Source organism: Nyctibius grandis, chromosome 2 (genome assembly GCF_013368605.1).
Source record: "Nyctibius grandis isolate bNycGra1 chromosome 2, bNycGra1.pri, whole genome shotgun sequence".
Lineage (NCBI taxonomy): Eukaryota > Metazoa > Chordata > Aves > Nyctibiiformes > Nyctibiidae > Nyctibius > Nyctibius grandis.
This window is the reverse complement of record NC_090659.1, coordinates 108,925,163-108,946,898: the sequence shown is the minus strand read 5'-3', so window position 1 is coordinate 108,946,898 and position 21,736 is coordinate 108,925,163. Positions and strand designations below refer to the sequence as shown.

At 41.4% G+C, this 21,736-nt stretch overlaps 1 protein-coding gene across 1 annotated transcript; it reads right to left on the bottom strand.

Moving 5' to 3' along the window:
- Positions 1 to 1,580: 1,580 nt before the first annotated feature.
- POGLUT3 (protein O-glucosyltransferase 3) lies at positions 1,581 to 21,576 on the bottom strand. Its single transcript, XM_068423752.1, is given in 9 exon segments — positions 1,581 to 3,962; positions 4,814 to 4,918; positions 5,935 to 6,129; positions 7,123 to 7,319; positions 8,704 to 8,920; positions 9,346 to 9,632; positions 14,089 to 14,260; positions 14,262 to 14,287; positions 21,366 to 21,576. Coding segments are annotated over 9 exon segments (1,536 nt in total). The 3' UTR covers positions 1,581 to 3,836.
- Between the last annotated feature and the right edge of the window lie 160 nt (positions 21,577 to 21,736).

The window sequence follows — 21,736 nt, the reverse complement described above, 5'->3', positions numbered from 1 at the left end:
TACTTTCTTTGCAAGCTTCTCAAACGTGCACAAACAGGTGATATATGTTTTCCCTGTCAGCTCTCCTCCCTAACTAAATAATTTACTTTCTAATGTAATAAATGTCGGGCGTATGCTTCCCAGGATGGATGCTTGAATCTAACATTCCATCAGGCAAGCTTTGATTATAGTTTTTTTTAATTATGAATCTACAAAGCAGACCTGGCACAATACTGTCACGAAACTAATGTATTAGTTATCTTGAGGTAAATCTCAAAAAACATGGTCTAAAAATGTACTGAATATGTATCTATCTATCTCCTTTATGGTCAACAGATCATGATTTACTCTTTCTCATTTCAAGATAAAACTGAGTATTTCCAAACGTAGGCGCCTAAATAAATTAGTACATATATATGACATAACATAAAAGCACAAATTTTCTGGAGTGTTCTCTGTACGAAACTACTGTTAAGTTTAAAGGGATTTGAAAATAAGGAACCTAAGTGGACTTAAGTAAAGGCTCTGCATGACCAGCTTTTTGGAAGTCAGACCACTTCTGTGTAGATGCCTATGTTTGAAAATATTGGCCCTGGACTTTAGGACATACTATTTCGAAGAAATAAACCTGTCTCTGTCATGAGTGATAAGTTCTACAGTGTGTTAAAACTGACTACCATTGATGAAAACAGGCCAGATTTTACTCTCTCTATTAAACCCTATGTTGTGCATTAAAAGCTTAAGTTACTGTACCAAAATTCAATGCTGTGGAATGATAACTATTTTTTTTAATTACCACCAACTGCTAGGTGTACAAGAGATTTACTCGGTGCTGTTCAAGAACTACTATAGAATAATAGAAACTCTAGTGTATGTATGCCGCTTAAAAATACTGTGTAACGAATGTATTACACTTCACTTGTACAAACACGTTTCACTGAACATTTAGCAATTCCAGTAACACACCAGGCCAATGAGTATCATCCTGTCATCAAACTAAAATAGATCTGACATCTTCTCTGGCCTGGAGGGGCAATTGTTACGATTGCTCTTCATTACAATTTAAATTGCATATAGTACCACCAATGGAAAGAAGAGAGGCTTTGTCTTGCCTTCTTTTATCTTTGGAAGATCTGTAGTTATAAATTGAACCAGATTTTCTCAAATGACTAAGCACTTTTAATGAAAGTTCTACCATGTCTCTACTGTTTTTTAAGTTTGGCAGGAAGACGAATGTATTCATATTTTTCAGGATATTTCTTGCCTCAAAGATATAAAAGCATCTGTAAGGCATTCTGTGACAAACCAGTCTTTGCTTTAAAGACATGCTTATTACAAAAGAAAGGTTTTTTTGGCAGAGAAGAACTTAGAATAGTTTTTTTCCCTTTTTATGAGGGAAGAAAGGAGGGATGAAATATTCACATTTATATTCATGACCATTTAAATTTTATCTGACTCTTCTTCCAGTTTGAAAGCTTCTGTTTCAAGCCAGGCAAGTTTTCCTACACAGATACTTCCAAAGAATGCTAAAGTATGCACCATGACTCCCCCCGTTCCCTTTCATTTTTAAAAACATAAACAGATAATTTTTGGACTTCTGATTTGAAATATGTGTGTGAGAGGTGGAAAACTTTATTGCTTCAACCATCTGGTACGCTTAATTGCCTCTGCTGAGCACACCACTTCCATAAATACTGGTGAATATAAAATGCACATGGTATAATGGATAATATCACAAAATAAGATCATATCATACAGTAAAAATGACTGTACACAGAGAAGGCACGAGGAGCACATACTCAGTTTTAAGTGTCAGTTTCAGCAATGGAACCCTGTTCCTGAAATTTGATGTAGAAAATTTTTGTTAGATGAGCTGAATGTATATTTGTAGTCTGAAGTTCTAGGACTGATAGTCATGCTAAATAAAAATAGAACCACTATATATATTAGTGTTAGAACCAGAACAAAGAGGATGATGGGTAGAGCAGCATGTTCCAGGTTTTATCTTAACTGGAATAATGTAATAAATGACTGCCAGACAGTTGCTTTAACCTCTTTAGAAATCTGAAGTTCTTTCTGTATTTAGCATACTGAAAAATCTAGTCTGTCTTCCTGTTCTAGTGCAGAAATTTTGTATTATGTATTTTATGAGAGTAACTTGCAGTGTAGAACCAAGAATGAAGCCTGCATGAGGTGTAGAGCACTAAACTTTGGGCACCTAAGCAATTAGATGAGTCCACAATCTTAAGATGTTTTCATTCCTTTTTGTGTAGGGAGAATTTGGTATCCATGAAAGATATTATCTGAGTGTAGCTGAGTAGGAAGCTGCTCAGGCAGGCTACATTAGCCAAGATGAAAACACAGAGGACAGAACTGGGTGCTTGTGGGCATTCGTCTTGGTCTTGGCATTGGTCTCTCCTTCCAGGACTGTATGTGCATTCTGAAGTAGACAAACTTGGGTAAAAATCAACAGAGGTATTGGGAGTCACATCCAGGACTAGGATTTTCCCTCCACCCCACCCAAAGGCACACTTTATTGCAATGGTATGACCAGCTCCTTCTGGCCCTGTGAATCGGGTATTGTTAGCTTCATGGCTGCACAACTTCAGTGGAGGCCCTGAAGACCTCTTCTCCAGTCTGGAGCTAAGGCACTCTCTGGAAAATGGCTTTGAATCAAACCAAGGAGGACAAGCGGCTTTCCAATTGCTTAGTATGGTCTCAAACCCCTAGACTATTACATAGAAAGCACAACATAGGTTTTTCTGCCGTATGTTTGAACCAAACCAATGAAGTCTGATCTGATGTCTGATCTCAGTATAAGGTTAGGTATGATCTAAATTCCAAAAATGAGTAAGATTCCTCTGGGGACTTAGACACAGGAAAAAGTAGTTCATGAACCCAAGTGAAAAAGATGGTGGCATCCTTAGGTCTACACAGAAGTTAAACGTAGGTGGTTTAAAACTCTACTAACAAATTTCAGAACTTGAATACTCAAGTAGCGTAGAATAATGTAGACTCTATTGTTGAACTAAGACATCAGTATTTCACCTGGCCTCACCTTGAGTTCGTAAGTCTCTTTGTGGATCTGTGCCTATGTTCACAGACATGGTCTTTGGCACGGAAACGTCTTCAGAGTGGTGTCTTGACACTCAAAGCACTGTGATTGTGATAGCTACACAGTCTGCTTTAAGGCAGCATTTAATTTTGGTGATTCACAGACATGGTGCTTATAAAGATATTATTCTGATCTCTCCCCCTCCTCTCCATTTTCCTCTGAAATTGATATATATTATATCATGTTCTTTATTCTGTTATCTGTTATAGACCACAAAATAATCTTAGAGCAACTCCAGATTTGGTATCTGTAAATCTCAAATATTCATTTTCTTTGTCTAGTTAGAAAATTGTTTTGTATACAAGAAACAATCTAACACTGAGGTAAACTTCATGAAGAAATCATAACACTGTTTTAGTATGTTGCAAATGCTCCTTTAGAATAACTTGCACTGACTCATGGAATATCTTTTGTGGATGACTAGTTCCTCATAAAACTTTGGTAACTAGGTCCCAGCTGGAACATGAGCAGCACTGTGCTTCTTCCTGATGATGCAGCACATCAAACAAATCCCCTGGACGCTCCCCATTACAGGCTCGGTATCTGTCTGGCGGTGGTCACGGAGACAAAATTGTGGGAACCAACGTTGTACATCAGAGTCAGTGTGCAAAAGGATATGTAAATACAAGAAGAATACATAACTAAGAATGTCTGCTAGTGCATAAGGGTCTTAGATTTCACAGCTTAATTCCTATTTAAATTCTTGCATTGTTAAGTGGGTGATTTTCTCCATCTGGTACAGTTATAGATCTTCCCTTAAAGGCTTTTTCCTGTGGCAACTGCATACTGAGTCTCTGTCATCAGGCTGAGGTACAAGTTCCATTCCATCCCGTATTTCAGGTTTGCTGGCTTGGCGTTTGGCATATTTCTGAAATATGTAAACAACATTTAAGACTGCTATAAGCACCAACGTATAATTGATGAAACAGAATCTTCCTCCTCCCTTCCACTCACAAGCTTGCCTTTATCCAGGCTCCTTATGTCATTGTTTACGACCTGTTTGCAAGGTGTCTTTGTAACACACCTACTAATAGGCTCTGAAAACCTCATTTAATGTTTTCCCCTATCCTATTATTAATGGTAATTCAAATATTGTCATTATTTGTGCCTCTAACCACTTTATGCAGATAATGCTGTCAATTTTGCACACTGAACAGTTCCAAACTTTGTGTTAACCTGTGGCTGCTGAAGCTGAGATCTAACTCTGCACAGCAAAACAGGAAAAATAAATTAGTATTTTCAGAGAACAGAAACTTTTCACTAGAGATTTGCATCCCCTAAGGAAACAATGACTATTTGGCCTGCTTCACCCCTTACCACTCTACAAGCCATACCTCTGGAATTTCTTTTCAATGTATTCATTGTTTCGTAATACAGTGGAGTAGTTCATGAGGGGATAGATATGGAGGGAAAAACGAAAAAAGTTGTGTACAGATTATCTCCTACGTCTATGAGAAACCACATACCAAGTGACACTGAAAACAGGTGACTGTGGGGATGGGGGCAAAAAAAAAAATAAAATATCTGATTCTGTATAACAACTATTATGTCAGCTTGCCTTTTCAGTGATGAAGCAAGTTTTAGCAAAGCTCTTTACGCTGATCTCCTATGAATAATATGAACCGTGTCTGCTACGTAAGTAAGGACTGAATATGGAATTTGTAGCATTGGTAGCAGTAGCAGTTGGGGGAAAGTAATAAAGTGATCTATTGTACTAACCTGAAGCACTTTATAATAGTAGCAGTAAAGCCTATGAGGCTGAAGTAATTCTCTTGCCATTAATTGTCCTTCTTTAGCAATTTTTCTTGCTTCTTCATCGTTTTCCTGGAAAAGTGAGATGAATCAAATGAATAATAGAGCAATCAGTGAGTTACTCAAAGCCTGTCTGGCATAAAAAGTTTTATTAAAAGGGACTATTCAAATCTGCAACTGTATGTGCAATTACTGGTAGACTGCAAAGGCACACTTTAAATTGCAGATTTCTTTTAAATACTGGATTGCTTTTATGGTCACAACTGGTACCTTAGAGCTATCAATAACAACTTTCACGGATAGTTGTACAATTTTGAAAACTCAGTTGATTACTGCTCTACTGTTTTGTCCAAGCCACAGGCTTCTTCAAAATCAGGGCTCACATCTCCCACACATACTTAGTTTTACAGAAGATAAAGCCACAGCTGTTGTCCTTCCCTATGCAATGCAATTCAGTGTCTTCCTTTTAAAAATAACTCTGCTTCAATTCATGTACTTGCCCTCAAGTTTTTAGGTATATTTCAAAGCTTTTAGTATTCTTTATGAAGAACTACAGTACTCTCAGAACAGAAACTTTTCCTATGTTTTTTAACCTAATAGCTAAACTTCAAGCACAAATGGTGTTTTCAATCACACAATTGTATCGGTTTGTTTGGTTACAGAATCCCAGCCTCTCATTCTGAGCATGCTACAAAGCAGCGATTTTTTTGTGCATTCAAACAGAACATGCAATGACCTCTGTCTAGTCAGCACCTAAAAAAAGTGATAGAACTAATTAAGTGGTATCTAGGATTCTGGGCGTTTCTTTGAAAATTACCTGCATTAGTCAGTATACTAAGGCTCTGACTCATGAAACACTTCTGCACTTACTTACCTAAAATGAATTCTTAAGTATTTCCCTGAATAGAGACGGTTATTTGAATTAAGCCCTTCCCATCCTATACTAACAACAAAACGTACTTCCTTTACCCCAGGATCTCAATAGAGTTCATGCAAAATATGTATGTGGAAACACAAAAAGAAGAGAGTATTAAGATAAATTCCTTACATGTTTATCACTTTGAACTTGAATTAGTAATGGAACTTACCTTAGCCCATTCTATTTTCTCTAGCAAGTCCTCTAAGTTTCTCTTAACTGGAACATAATGTTTCCATGGTTTTAATCCAATATAAAAGTGTTCATAGTACTGGGAATCTTGCTTCAATATGAGGCTGTCACCCAGCAAGAGATATGGAAACCTGTAGGCTGCTACAGTCCCGTCTACATTCACTTGGTATTTGTACTACAATAGGAAGATTGAGGAAAAAAAGGTGAAATGTTTTAAATCAGAATAGGAACACTGTATAAAAAATTATTTTCCCAGGCAAGACATAATTGTGTTTAGTAATTCTCATCTTCAAACCTGTTTTAGTGTTAAGCAGGTGTAGTTTCATGGTGTTCTGGATAACATAATAGAAGAAGGATTTGTTTTCAACCCCAGACTGACAGTCAAGAACCTTTGTGTCACATGAACTGCTGATGGGTATTCTATCAAAGTGTTCTGGGTTAGAGCAAGGAGTAGAGCTGGGAAGGAAATAAAACTAATCTATACTTAAATTAAAAAAAAAAAGAGTAAATTTATTCTGATTTAAAATTATATTATTATGTGGAATAATCTGAAACATATATTATATAAAATAATCTGAAACATCATGCTACAAGTAACCATGAATGTACTGTTCTGGCAGATGCTCTTGGCTGTTACAGCATTTCTGATATATTAATCTCTGAAACAGAACTTCAATTGCCATATATTATAATTGGTTTTTACAGGACTCTGTCCCCTTTACTTTTTATACCTCTGTTGCAGCAGAATTTGTGTATTAAAGTGCAAAAAAACACCCATCTATTTTTCTGACTTGTTACTACAAAGACTCTTTCTGACATCCATAATGTACTTGCAATGGACACAAGCGTGTCCATTGTTTTTCATATTTACCCCAAATAAAAGAAACCCTGATGGTGAGAAATCAAATTTCTCAATCTATTAAAAAAAAAATATCTCCAAGCACTCTTTCTACGGGACTCCATGGAAACAGTACAGTGGCTTTCTTTAGAAGTGTGTCACACTATGACTTTGATTACAGGTGGTACTATCTGCCCCGCATGGACCAGTGTTCCCAGTGCAGCATAATTGTTCTGTTTACTGAATGGAATTACCAAAAGTAAGCCTTGTCTTTTCAGTTGGTAAGAACTTGACAGCAAAATTAATCCAAGGCTGTAATTTGCTTGCTACCTTAAAGAAGTCAAAGAAGCCCATCAGCTGAACCTTTCCCAGCTCTTTTTCTTTTTCTCTGAAGAAGAAATATCCTGTTATTCCAGCATCTAGTAGTTCTGGATTTTCCTTGGATAACTTGACAAGATGGAGACGTTCTTCTCGGCTGTCTCGACCTCTAAATAAAGCTCGCTCAGTTTTGTTTTCCCAGAATGGGCCTACGAGCATTGAGTGATAAGACAAAAGCAAACAGTAATGAAATGTTCATGATATGTTTAGTCCAAATAAGGAACTTGCTATGGCAGTGGCATTACATGCAGTGAGACAGTAAAACAGGCATGATTTCTCACAGTGAATCCATAATCACTTATTAATCACAGGGTTTAAACTCCCAGTTCTGGCTTGAATTTTCGGATGAAAAACTGAGCCACTTATAACAGGAAAATGAGGGAATTGCTTTTCCACTCAACAATTTTATATTTAAATAACTTGAAATATCTTGAAAGCTACACACGGGATTATAATCAAATTATGTAAGCAAAATACTAATAATTAAAGTCATTCTTCATCCATAAAGCATGCCACAATAACCAAAATTTCTTGAGTAAAATCCACTTCTGTTACCCAGCAATTTAATTAGGTCTTTGAGGAATCACTTAATGATGACTTAAAAAGGAAAAAAAAAGAATGGCTATATGGTGTCCTCAAGATACTCAGCGAGAGCCGGAAAGACTTAATCTCTGCTTACTGCCTGCTTTTAAAAACATTAAATATGTCCTTCCTCATCCTTCTTCTGGAAATTTCCTTAAAGGACCTACAAAAGTGGAGTAGGCTCTTATTGTGTACTTAACTCGAAAAGCAGCTGTACTAAATCAGTAAACACAGAGTGCTTCGAACTGATAATTTAATTAAAATATTTAATTTAAAAACTAATACAGAAAATAGAAACTGTGAACTAATAAAATAAAAATAAATACCCACTCACTCAAGTTTTCCTCCTTAGGTATTGTTCATGCCATTTGTCTGACCCCTAAGCATTCATTAATTTCCTGTGGGGTTAGACACCTGTTAGTAAAACTGACTCTTCCTTCAAAGCTAGAAAAACAATTCAGAAGATCCCACTCTGAGGCATTTTTTTATACAGACAATATTTTCCTGTTTGAAAGAGGCTACAGCATAAGTACTAGTTTACTGCTTTCAGGATTCAAATTCATTTTTATGTAAACAGAACACTGGGCCACATCATGGTCAGGAAAAGGATTACTATTTTATTTGAAGGAACATATTCAAGTCCTTCACTGAGGAGAAGGGCCTTTTAATTATATTTACTTTTCTTTTGACAGGTCACAGTAGCTATCTTCTGGATACCTTGAAGTTAAAATTCACCATTATTGTAAACTGGACTTCTTAAATTTTGGCTTTAAATCCATATTAAACACCTGCTTAGTAACAGTGTTGAAAAGAGTTTACACTCTGTAAAGACTAACCTGCTTGTATTAAGGCACCTCCTAAGGCACTTGTGAACTGAAGACTTTAACACATTATTTGAACACAACTTGGAATTTACAAGTTCTCTTTTGAAATCCACTATCTCTAATTTACCTGTATTTCCTTGAATAGAAAGGAGATCATTTGTGACACCACGTAGGGTTTCAAGAGTTGAGTGGGTTACATCATACGTTGGAAGGACTATATCTCTTGAATCCACAGAGCCACACCATGAAATGACAGGTATAGGACCAGGTGTATCATTAGATTTCCGATACTCAACTGGCCAATCTCCAACATTAAGATAAAACTCCACATCAGGAAGACGAACCTAAATGTATACCCAAGAAAGGATAATAACAGAGACACAAGCTGTTTGTCACTCCTACATATGTTCCTCAGTTCTCTTACGTCATGCAGAATCAATAAACCTACGCGATGATATAGATATAGCTGAGCTTAAGGTATGAATTTCAAGTTTCTGCCCCACAAGCAGGTGTGCAAGGTACACTCACAGAGGCCAGGATCGCAGAGTCAGGCCTTAGCCCCTGCAGCTTTCCTAGTAATTTCATTACTGTCAAGCTCAAACCCCACTCATTAGTTACAGCCTGATCCTTAAAGATATACTGTCATCTTGATGAAAAAAACAAAAGTCAAATCTTACTTCAGGAATTATAAATCTGAAGGTACAGCAACAAATGCAGTATTGCCGTATTAGAACATGACTTCATAGTCTTAAATGATCGAAACTGATACCTTTCTTGCCAGTGACAGGAACATTTCATCAGAGAATATTTTGAAGTCTGTATACTTCCCTAAGGAACGACGGTAGATACGATTATCGAGAATAGTGTAATGAACGATAGCACCTCTTGTTTGACTGAACTTTGCTGGGATTTCCTTAAGCATTCGCTGAAGGTCAATGGTGGGAAAAGAAATGAAGTCCTTTGTAATCTGAGGTTCTTGGGATGGACAAGACATGATGTTCTGCCAGACCTCAGGGTCTTCTTCAGGACAGTCACAATATTCATGATAAACTGGTCCTGCAGAAAACAAAGCACTGAGAATCTATATTTGTGATTCTACATCCATCATAATTCCCCAAACACAGAGCCATATAAATGTAGACATTACAGTGGCTTGACATTTTTTATTCCAAGTTTTCTGAAGTTTTGCTGCGAAATCATCCTCCCTATAACATTTCTGGGGTTTAGCAGTGTAGTTGAGAAAACAGCAACATTCTTCTCTTTTCAGAAATAAAAATACTAGGTTTTTTGTTATCAGGGTAAAATTCATCTGCAAAATGAAGCTCCATTATTGTGCTACCTGCCAACCACATGGAGTATTCAGAATTGTTCTAACTGTCCATAGCTACCAAAGCTCAGGTATTACAGTTTCAATTTAGCCTAATTCAGAACTTTGATACAGTAGTCTTACCTCTGGCATAATCACAGAATCACAGAATCACAGAATGTTAGGGATTGGAAGGGACCTCGAAAGATCATCTAGTCCAATCCCCCTGCCGGAGCAGGATTACCTAGACCATATCACTCAGGAATGCGTCCAGGCGGGTTTTGAATGTCTCCAGAGAAGGAGACTCCACAACCTCTCTGGGCAGCCTGTTCCAGTGTTCGGTCACCCTCACCGTAAAGAAGTTTTTCCTCATATTTATGTGGAACCTCCCGTGTTCCAGCTTGCACCCATTGCCCCTTGTCCTGTCAAGGGATGTCACTGAGAAGAGCCTGACTCCACCCTCATGTCACTTGCCCTTTACATATTTATAAACATTAATGAGGCCACCCCTCAGTCTCCTCTTCTCTAAGCTAAAGAGACCCAGCTCCCTGAGCGTCTCCTCATAAGGGAGATGTTCCACTCCCTTAATCATCTTCGTGGCTCTGCGCTGGACTCTCTCTAGCAGTTCCCTGTCCTTCTTGAACTGAGGGGCCCAGAACTGGACACAATATTCCAGATGCGGCCTCACCAGGGCAGAGTAGAGGGGGAGGAGAACCTCTCTCGACCTGCTAACCACACCCCTTCTAATACAGCCCAGGATGCCATTGGCCTTCTTGGCCACAAGGGCACACTGCTGGCTCATGGTCATCCTGTTGTCCACTAGGACCCCCAGGTCCCTTTCCCCTACGCTGCTCTCCAACAGGTCTGCCCCCAACTTGTACTGGTACATGGGGTTGTTCTTGCCCAGATGCAGGACTCTACACTTGCCCTTGTTATATTTCATTAAATTTCTCCCCGCCCAACTCTCCAGCCTGTCTAGGTCCCTCTGAATGGCTGCGCAGCCTTCTGGTGTGTCAGCCACTCCTCCCAGTTTTGTGTCATCAGCGAACTTGCTGACAGTGCACTCTATTCCCTCATCCAAGTCATTAATGAATATATTGAATAGTACTGGTCCCAGTACTGACCCTTGAGGGACTTCCGCTAGACACAAGGCCTCCAACTGGACTCTGTCCCATTGACCACCACTCTCTGGCTCCTTTCTTCAGCCAGTTCACAATCCACCTCACTACCCGATCATCCAGACCACACTTCCTCAGTTTAGCTGCAAGGATGCTGTGGGAGACCGTGTCAAACGCTTTACTGAAATCGAGATAGACCACATCCACAGCTTTACCATCATCTATCCACCGGGTTACGTCCTCATAAAAGGCTATCAAGTTGGTTAAGCATGACTTCCCCTTGGTGAAGCCATGCTGAGTGCCCCTAATGATCCCCCTATCCTTGATGTGCCTAGAGACAGCACCAAGGACAAGTTGTTCCATCATCTTTCCGGGGATGGAGGTGAGGCTGACTGGTCTATAGTTACCCGGGTCCTCCTTCTTGCCCTTTTTGAAGACTGGAGTGACATTCGCTTTCCTCCAGTCCTCAGGCACCTCTCCCGTTGCCCACGACTTAGCAAAGATGATGGAGAGTGGCCTAGCAATGACTTCCGCCAGCTCCCTCAGCACCCACGGGTGCATCCCATCAGGGCCCATGGATTTATGGACGTCCAGATTGCTTAATTGGTCCCTGACCCAGCCCTCATCTACCAAGACAGATTCCTCCTCTATCCTGACTTCTTCTGGGGCCTTAGGGGTCCGGGGCTCCTCAGGACAGCCTCCAGCAGTATAGACAGAGGCAAAGAAGGCATTCAGTAACTCCGCCTTCTTTTTATCCTCTGTCTCCAGGACCCCCACCTCATTCATCAGTGGGCCTACATTGCCTCTAGAGTTGGCTTTACCTGCAATGTATTTGAAGAAGCCCTTTCTGTTGTCCTTGACCTCTCTTGCAAGGTTTAATTCCAAGGAGGCCTTAGCTTTCCTAGTTGCCTCCCTACATCCTCTGACAACAGACTTATATTCCTCCCAAGTAGCCAGCCCCACCTTCCATGATCTGTACACCCTCTTCTTCCACTTGAGTTTGCCCAGCAGTTCCCTGTTTAACCATGCAGGTCTCCTGGTACCCTTCCTTGACTTCCTACCTGCTGGGATGCTCTGATCTTGAGCTCGGAAGAAGCAGTCCTTGAATGCTAACCAACTCTCTTGGGCCCCCTTACCTTCTAGTACCCTGTCCCATGGGATTTCCCCTAGCAATTGCTTGAAAAGGCCAAAGTTGGCCCTCCTCAAGTCCAGGGTTGTGATTCTGCTAGCTATTCTGTTCCTGCCACATGAGATCCTGAACTCTACCATCTCATGGTCACTACAACCAAGGCTGCCCTCAACCTTCACCGCTTCAACCAGACCCTCCTTGTTAGTGAGGATAAGATCCAGCAGCGCTCCTCTCCTAGTTGGCTCATCCACCATTTGCATCAGAAAGTTATCATCAATGCACTGGAGGAACCTCCTGGACTGAGGATGGCTGGCTGAGTAGGCCTCCCAGCAAATATCAGGGTAGTTGAAATCCCCCACAACAACCAGGCCCTGTAATTGCGAGACTGCTCTCAGCTGCCTGTAGAAGGCCTCATCACCCTCCTCATCCTGATCCGGTGGCCTGTAATAGACACCCACAACAGTATCACCCCTGCCAGCCTGCCCCTTAATTCGCACCCACAAACTCTCACTCGCTCCTGATCCGCCTCTGGACAGAACTCAATACATTCTAGCTGCTCACTCACATAAAGAGCAACTCCACCACCTCTCCTTACTGGCCTGTCTTTCCTGAACAGGACATAGCCATCCATGACCACATTCCAGTCATGCGAGGTGTCCCACCAAGTCTCTGTAATTGCCACTAGATCATAGCCCCCCGACCGAACACGGATTTCTAACTCCTCCTGTTTATTCCCCATGCTGCGTGCATTGGTGTACAGGCATTTCAGGGAGCGAGCTGAGCACACCGATTTCACCCTAGGGGGATGGGAGGCCTCCTGGTCTACCTCAACACTAGAGCGTTGCCCCAGTGGTGCAAGCCCAGCTACTACCCCATCCCCCTTCAAATCTAGTTAAAGCTCTCCAAATGAGCCCTGCTAATTCCTGTCCCAGAACCTGTCCCAGAAAAATAAGCTATTTTCTTTTATGTATAATCAACTATTCTTTCTGTCCTTTTGAAGCAGAGAGCTTAGGTATAAGCAAGAGCCTCACAGGGGGCGAAAAAAAGCCCTCATTTCATGGACTTCTAATCAAAACAGGTTCTGTCCCATGTCATAGTTTCATGGCTGCTGGCAAATGTGCACCAGCAAAAAGAAGGCATACTACTACCTTGAGGACTCAGGACAGTTTTATTTCAGTTTGAAGTTTCTAAGTTTCTACTTAGGAAACTTTTTTAAAAGAAAACATGACCAAATTTTGGATAGAAGTAGTGGTGGTGAACTGAAACAGACTCTCCAGAGAAGTAACTTTGTATTATCTTTTTCTTTGCTAAACAGCTGTCCATTTGACTGCAAGAGAAGGAAGTTAAAGAAGCAGATCTGCAACGAGAGAATTTGCTTTGTTTTCCCTGCTTTTAAATAGTTCTTCATAGTATAGACCTGCACTGAATTAAACTGGGCTAATGAAAAGAAAGTTAAATATTGTCTGGTTAAAGAAATACGGTCTTTGTTGTTACACAGGATCACTCTTTTTAGAAATTACAGACACTTGAATTATAACACAAATGCCTTGCTTTTGCAGGTAATATTTTCTACTTTAGATAAAAATAACACAAGGTCTAAGTGAATACCTGCTTGAAAGCAGTAAAAATATAAAAATACAAGCATTGCTCTCTTGTTCCCTTCCAAATCTGAAGAGATCCATTTCCTCATGCAAGAGGGAAGCGGAGATGTCCAGGCACATCACCTTAATGTCAGAAGCCATAATCTACGTGCTTATGCGTCTAGGTCCTGTAACCTGGCAATGTATAGAGATTGTCACTGCTTAATTCTCTGTATAAGGAGAACGTTTGTTGAAGAGACTACATGAACAAGGGCAAACAAACCTTTAATTTCCCACCTCTTCCTCTAGCAGTAAACTAGTCCATAGCATTTCTATAGCTACCATCATACATTACATTAAATAAAAAAAATCCCCTTACCTTTCAAAATATAAGGAGATTGAGCTACATGCTGATCACCATAAAGTATCTCAATTTTTAACCCTTTTCTGACACTCCCATACATCCGATACCGCATAAGAAACGTGCCATCATTTCTATCCAAAGGTTGAGGGGTGTAAATTCTGGGGACTTCTTTTGGAGAAAGTGCCTTTAATTACCACTTTAAACTGTGTTTTTCCTGAAAAGAGGAAAATAAAACCAGATAAAAGCACTTTAAGCTATTAGAATCACATATATGAAATAAAGGTGAGAAAAAACTCCACTGGATTATGTCCACGGAATTTAATTTAACTTTGCACTGGAAATTTTTTATTATACCAAGTTGGTAAAATTAATTTCCCATGATGGAAGATCATCCTGCCAAATTTTCTTCATCATCACATAACTAATAAATGGAAAACCTGTAGATGGAGATAAAAAATTAAATAAGGATTACAACATAGAAGGAAAGTCTAACAGTATTTTGAAGCAAAGATTAGGTTTAATATTAAGTTTTCAAGTTAGCGCTCTGACGAACAATCGTTTCCTCTCGAGTAAGAGAGATGGGAAACCAAGGTAAAATAACAGGAGAAAAGAATACTTGCCAGCTTGTGGAAAGGCAGTGGCAGCATGCAGGAGTCAGATACAAATTGTTCACCTTTGGGCTGCAGCTGACTGTCTTGCAAATTTAAAGTCCCAGCTACTGAAAAGCAGGGATAAGAGAACGATAATAGAGATGTTTCCTGGACATCTGTCTGACTTGTGCTTAAGGATCACCAGCATTTTATCATTCGTGCACTGTGAGTTTTTAACTGGGCATGGAATATTTTGTGGACAACATGAGTATGCATGAACATAAATCTGGTATATTCCCTTATTTCTGTCACAAATGGTCATCGTCAACTTTATTCTTCAAAAAAGAGGGGGACAGATTATTCACAAAATGTGAATAACCATTGCAAACCTAACCATTGCAAACCAAACAGATGTAATGAATGTTACCACAAAATAGTATTCAGAAAGAAATGAAACTGAAAAAAATCCAGATAAAAATCAAGATGTTACTAAAGTCTGAATATGTTCCAACAGCACTAAAAGACTGAGATATTACAGTTACTTGTATACAATCCATATCTTAACATACTTTACATCCACAAATGGGACAGTGATAATGCACCAATGTGGTATATAAGTACAAGAGTCATTTAATGATCGATCATGTCTTCCTTAGAGCACTGCTTCTTGAAATTGGCTTCAAGTCAATTACTGTGCAAAAGTCTCCAGATTACATTAGGCAGAATCCTTATGATTTCAGTTGTGTATTTCCTGCCAACAGATGCCATGCCCCTTCACACAGAGAACAGTCAGCCTCAGTAACCCAGATTCTTCCAGATATTGTTGTCAGAGTGGATCCCTCTATAAATAAACATATGGTCAATGTCTGTGAGCAGAAGAATCTCTCAAGGCCGAACACACCCTCTCTTCTGCTTTGTTTTCCAATGTAAGAATATAAAATGTAGATTATTTGTAATCAACCCTCAGTTTTCTTACTATTCAAAGTCCATGCCAGCTAAAGGTACCAAGAAGCCAGTCAGAATATCTTCATTTGACAACATACTGAGGAAATAAAACAAAGTAAGAGTTCATTCCTTCTTGGAATGCCAGTGTGGCAAGCAGCACTCCCACCGACTAAGGAATGCAGAACATCATTGTCTTTGGTAGCTGGCAGATCTATCATGAGAAGCCCTCATTTGACTAAGTATCAGTCCAGAATGATTTCCAGAAGTGCGCTTCTGAGAAGTAGAGGAATGTTAAGGTTGCTCCAGATTCGTGGTACTTCCTTTTCAGAGGAATGATGAGTGGACACCTCCCTGCTTGCTTACATGGTAGGCTGAAGACACATTAGTAGTACAGTTATGCAGTGTGACATTTCCTTGGGCAAGTACAAGCATAGCTCAAGCAATGCTAATACACTTAAACTCTAGAACAATTTCTATGAATGGTATATTGGTTTAGATCTAAGACTATCACAGCTTTGGATCTCTACAGCTTGGATCTATGTGAGTAGAATTGATTCAGATTGGTTCCCAATTTGGGAGCTCCTCAACTTGTTTTGGTGTATCCGCAAGCAGAGTCATCATCAGAGAAGAGGCAGAAAAGTATAGTTTTGCATCCTTCATATATTTTTGACATCTAGCTACTGATTATCTTTCAAGATGTCATAAAGTGGAACTACATTGATAATGTATGAATGACTGTATGATCACAGGCCATTAATTGACTTTTAAACCAAAGGTCCGCTCAGGATCTTGCACCTTACTGTCACTAGCAGAGAAGTGAAAGATAGCAGGAACAAAGAAATTACAGAGGAATGCTTCTGAACTTACTGTCTTCCCCTTCTAGAAATCTGCAACAAAAGGACTTTAAAAATCACAACTTGTATACATATAATTTTAATGGCCTTCAGTGGATGTTTTGCATGACTGTTTAATTCCCATTTGAACATTCTAGTATTTGTTGTATCAAAAGCTACTAAGGCAGTTCTTTTTCCAACATGTGATTACATATTACACAGAACATAATTGTTTTAAAACTTCTGCCTGATAACATAAGAATTATAGGCATCAAAGGACGTTCTGGGAAACAATGAATTACAGTTCCCCATTTGTTTTCTCCTCCTTGAATCAGCCTGAATCCTGTAGCTACTTTCAAAACTGTCCATGAGTCAGAACTATTCAGAGAGTAGTCAGGTTCTTTCCAAATATATCCTTCAGCTCTTTGCTCTGTGCAAGATTATGTTGTACCATGGAACACTTGATAACAGAAACATGATGGAGAAACACAGAATAATGAGAAACAGAATTGTTGTGTTTGGAAGTGACCTCGAGATCATCTAGTCTAACCCTTCCAGTCAGGAGGGTCAGCCAGAGCAGGCTGTTCAGGACTGTGTCCTGTTGGGTTTTGAATACCTCACAAAATGGAGACTCCACAATCTCTCTGGGTAATCTGCTCCAGTGTTTGACCACCCTCACTGTAAAAAAACCCCACCTTTTTCTTGTGTTCTGACTGAATTTCATGTGTCCGTCTTTCCAGTTTTCAGGAACCTCTCCTGTTTGCCATGATCTTTCAAAGATGATCAAAAGGGGCCTCGCAGTGACACCAGCCAGCTCTCTCGGCACTCGTGGGTACATGCCATCAGGCACCACAGACTTAGGTATGTCCAGATTTTTAAGTGTTCCCTAGCCCAGTCCTCCTCCACCAAGGGTAGGTCTTCCTTGTGCCAGACTTTCCCTCTGGTCTCAGGGGCCTGGGATTCTTGAAGGCTGGTCTTACCAGTAATGACTAAGGCAAAGAAGACATTTCAGTACCTTAACATTTTCTGTGTCATTTGTCACCAGGTCCCCTGCCCCATTCAGCAGCAGACTCACTTTTTCCCTAGACTCCTTTTGCTGTTGATGTACTTGTAGAATCCTTTCTTGCTGTCCTTCATATCCCTCACCGGATTCAATTCCAGATGAGCTTTGGCTTCCCTAACCCTATCCCTGCATGATCAGACAGCATCTCTATATTCCTCCTGGGTCACCTGCCCCTGCTTCCACCTCTTGTATACTTCCTTCTTCTGTCTGCGTTTAGTTAGAAGCTCCTTGTTCATCCCTACAGGCATCCTGTGATTCTGTGATTCTGTGATCCTGACATTTCTGATTTCCTGCTGGTAGGGATGGCCCATTCTTGAGCTAGGAGAGGCAAGCCTTGAATATCAGGCAGCTGAGAAGGCAACAGGGAAGGACTTCTTCAGAAGAAAAGGACTATTTACATTTTTGTTCTTCACAATGATTCTGATGGAAATAAACTTCTCTTGGATTTGGATTACAGAGAAAACTAATAAACGCCAACTAGAATGACATTGCAAACGCTTGAGCCCCTGTGCTTAAGACTTGGGAACAGTTTTACTGAATGGGAAGGACAACATACCCAGATCTAAGACATCTGGGACAGCAATTTATTCATTTCCTCTTGTGTGATCTATATTTTTATGACCAGAGTATCTGCTCGTCATTCTACCAGAGTAAAGAGACTTCAGAGACTCTGAATCTAGTGCCAGCACAAACACTATGTCTGTTGTTCTAAGTCTTTTGAAAGGCTTGAGAAGAAAACATCAGGGAGTTGGTTTCCTCCTGAATGGTCTTCTGCATGAGGACAGTGTGGAGCTGTAGTCCAAATAAGAGGAAAGACACATTTCTCCAAAGGTGAGTAGCAATTTCTGTTTCTCATTCAACTAAATACTGCCAGAGGTCTTAATGCAGGAGTGAGTTCCCTCCTTTCTAATTTGGCAACAGATTCCATAAAGGACTCTCCCAAAGGAATGGACATCTCTGTCTCTAAGTGTTACTGCCATCACAATCAACTTTTTCAACTTGCTTAAAAGCAGCCGACTTAAGCCAAGTATCCTCTCCCTATGACTATCACATAGTATTATTTGGATGAAGAAGCCTTCGAATCCAGAGCATGTCCTGAGGTAGGATTGCAGAGAAAATAGTTTTCTGTTGGTATTACGTCTTTGTCTCTTTCTACCCATTTTATAAAACAGCATTTTAGCTGGATATAGAGATTTCCTACCAGAGAAAACAAAGTTTTCATTTATCATAAAAATGAGTGAATATTGAGAAATCACAAGTCAAATACTACTGAATTTGATCTCCCCGTCCTCACGTACAGGAAATAACTAAGTGGGTCTTTGTTCCCTGCTGGTGATGTCCTTACGGCTCCAGAGACACGAGGAGGTCCGGATCTACCCAAAGGATATGTTAGGTTTAGTTGGTGGCAGTTTAGATGCAGGAAGCATTTGGTATAGGAAGAGTGACCTGGTAACAAAGCTCACTGAGAAAAAGCTAACTCCACTGAAAAGGAGAGGGAAGAAAAGGGAGACTGAATATTTAATACAAGTACAAATTATTTGCTGGAGGCAATGGAATTTTTGTTTCTGATTTACAACATTCATTCCCTAATGGGGCCAAGGCCTCTGAGTACTGCTGCAGTACTTATAACAGCTTTTTGCTGATTTTTTTTTTTTTAATTGGAGGAAGGTTAGAATGGTACTTTCACTCATGTTTTTCTGTTTCTCTCAACACAAAAAAAAATCATAAAATAAAAATGTGTCCTTGTTGAATTGTCACCACTAATATTTTTGTTTTACACTGAAAACCTGTCTGGGACAGCATCTTAAGTAAAAAACTAAAGTTCCAATCCAGAAGAGAGACTAAAACACAGACACAGTCAAAATGGCATATTTTAAGAAACCCAGATGATGAAACTTGCTTTATGCAGGGATTTTTTTCTCTTGTATAGCTTGCAAAAGAGGTATTCCATGCATGGATGAAAGAGTGAAGAAATGCAGGGACAAAAAGGGAGAAAAGGTAACAAGGTATTGATTTATGGAAATTGCTAGAGAAGAACAAAAAATCCAGTCACCCTACTTCTGACATGTATGCGGAAGAGAAAGGAAAAGAGCCGAGAAGAAGGCTTTATCCTCAACTGTTTTATTTGCAAATTGGTGGGATACTCAGTAAAGAGGCAGCTGAACAGAACACGTTCACTTATCACCTGACAAAATGGGCTCCTTTGAACAGCATGTACTTTAACAGTCGGATGTGAGGGCATCTATCCAGGAGCAAAGAAATACAGGTCATGGTAGGAGGTTGTGTGTGACCATCACAAAAGCCCAGGCATCGTGGTCAACAAAATACCTGAAGGGAGGTCCTGCAGTGCTTCAGGTACGAAGGTGAGCGTAGCCGAGATGCACTCTGTTTAGCTACACTGAAATGAGTGCTGGAAGAAGTGTGACACTGCTCTTTGAAAGTATTTGGTAATACCTGGGAGGCCTTGAAAACATTCATTAGCATTAGATCATCTGAAGAACAGCTAACAGCTGACTTTGTCTTGGTCAATCGTACATAAAGACATGGTGGGCACTTGTTAAACCTAGGGGAAAAGCTGTGGATGCCCCCTCCCTGGCAGTGTTCAAGGCCAGGCTGGATGGGGCTTTGAGCAACCTGGTCTAGTGGAAGGTGTCCCTGCCCATGGCAGGGGGGTTGGAACTAGATGATCTTTAAGGTCCCTTCCAACTGAAACCATTCTATGATGCTATGAACTTGGAGGATTTAAACTAGCATGAGAACCCAATCGAGCTTCATGCCTTTTTACTTGTAGCAACCTGTTGTTTGAAGCCCAGGCTCTCTCTGCGTGGCTCAAATCAGCCTCTGTTTCACGGGCCGTTGAGCGTGCAGTCGCATTCTTCAATGCAACTACAAAACCACGCTGCCATCCAACACCAAGTTGCAACAGCAGCTGGACACAGTCCAGACCTGAAGTACCCGGGGTTCTGTCAGACTGAAGACATAACCTGTATAATACACATCTATTCTTTAATTTCACAAGTGGTGGCCTTCTAACTACAGGACACGAAGAGGCCGTGCACACCTGGTAGATATCCTCTCAGCACCATCTACATGAATAGTAAATAATACAGAGCAAAATACCAAGCTCTTCGCTATGTAAGTTAGCAACACAGGATTTGCACTGGGCAGCTATCTCAGGGTTATCTTCATCATGAAATCCCCGATGCAAAAGTTATTTTCATTCAAAATTAAAATGATTAATTTACAGCGAGCATGTGGAATTAACTTGCAGCAGCAAACAGCGGCATACAGCTCGACTGCGAGAACAAAACCCAGTTCCCACCCTTAGGAGAAGTGTCACGGGATGGTTTGTGCTGAGTAAACGAGATGAAAATTACCCTTCTTAGCGGAGCAGCAGTAGGATAACGGAGCCGAGAGGGCCCCGATTACCCAGACAGAAATTTTAAGCAACTGGTGTGTGTGCAGCATTAAAGGTAATTCCGTTAGCGCTTCTGAGCAGGGTGCTGGCATTTCCCTACATCCACTAGCGCCAGGAGCACTAGTTTGTTTTGAGCTTGCTGGTTTGCTGCTGTAAACCACACGCTGTTTAGAGGCGGCTCTGGGTGAGAGGCAGAGCTCCAGGGAAGGAGGCACGCAGCGGTCCCAGAAGGAAGGAGGGTTTGCCCACGTGCTCGGCTCACCACCGGACCCGCGTGGCCCGGGCGGGATGCTGAGAGGGGCGGGGGGGCAGCCAGGGACCGGCGACTGCACAGCAAGCGCTCGGGAGGGGGGCGGGAAGGGGAAGGGGTGGGCAGCTCCGACCAGCCCCTCCGAGGGGGTCGCAGCCCCGGGCAGGGTCCCTCCCGCGCCCACACCCGGTACCTGGCGGGGAGCGGGAGAAGTTGCGTCCGGCCGCGCTGACCGCCTGGATGTAAAAGTACCGCACGGGCAGGGTAAGCCCCGCGCCCAGCCCGGGGCCCCACGCCAGGCTCCGCTCCGCGCTCACGGCCTCCGCCGCCTGCCCCGCCCGCAGCAGCGCCAGCGCGGCGCCCAGCAGCGGCGGCAGCAACGGCAGCAGCCCGCGGCTCCCCATCGCCCCGCCGGCCGCGCCCGCTCGGAGCCAGGGGCGGGGGCCTCCTCCGCGCCTGCGCGGCCCCGCGCCCGCTTCCCGCGGGTGGCCGCCGCCTGCTCCCCGCCCCGCGGCGCCGGGGCCGGGCAGTGCCGGCGGGAGGCGCGCGAAGGGCCGGGCTGGC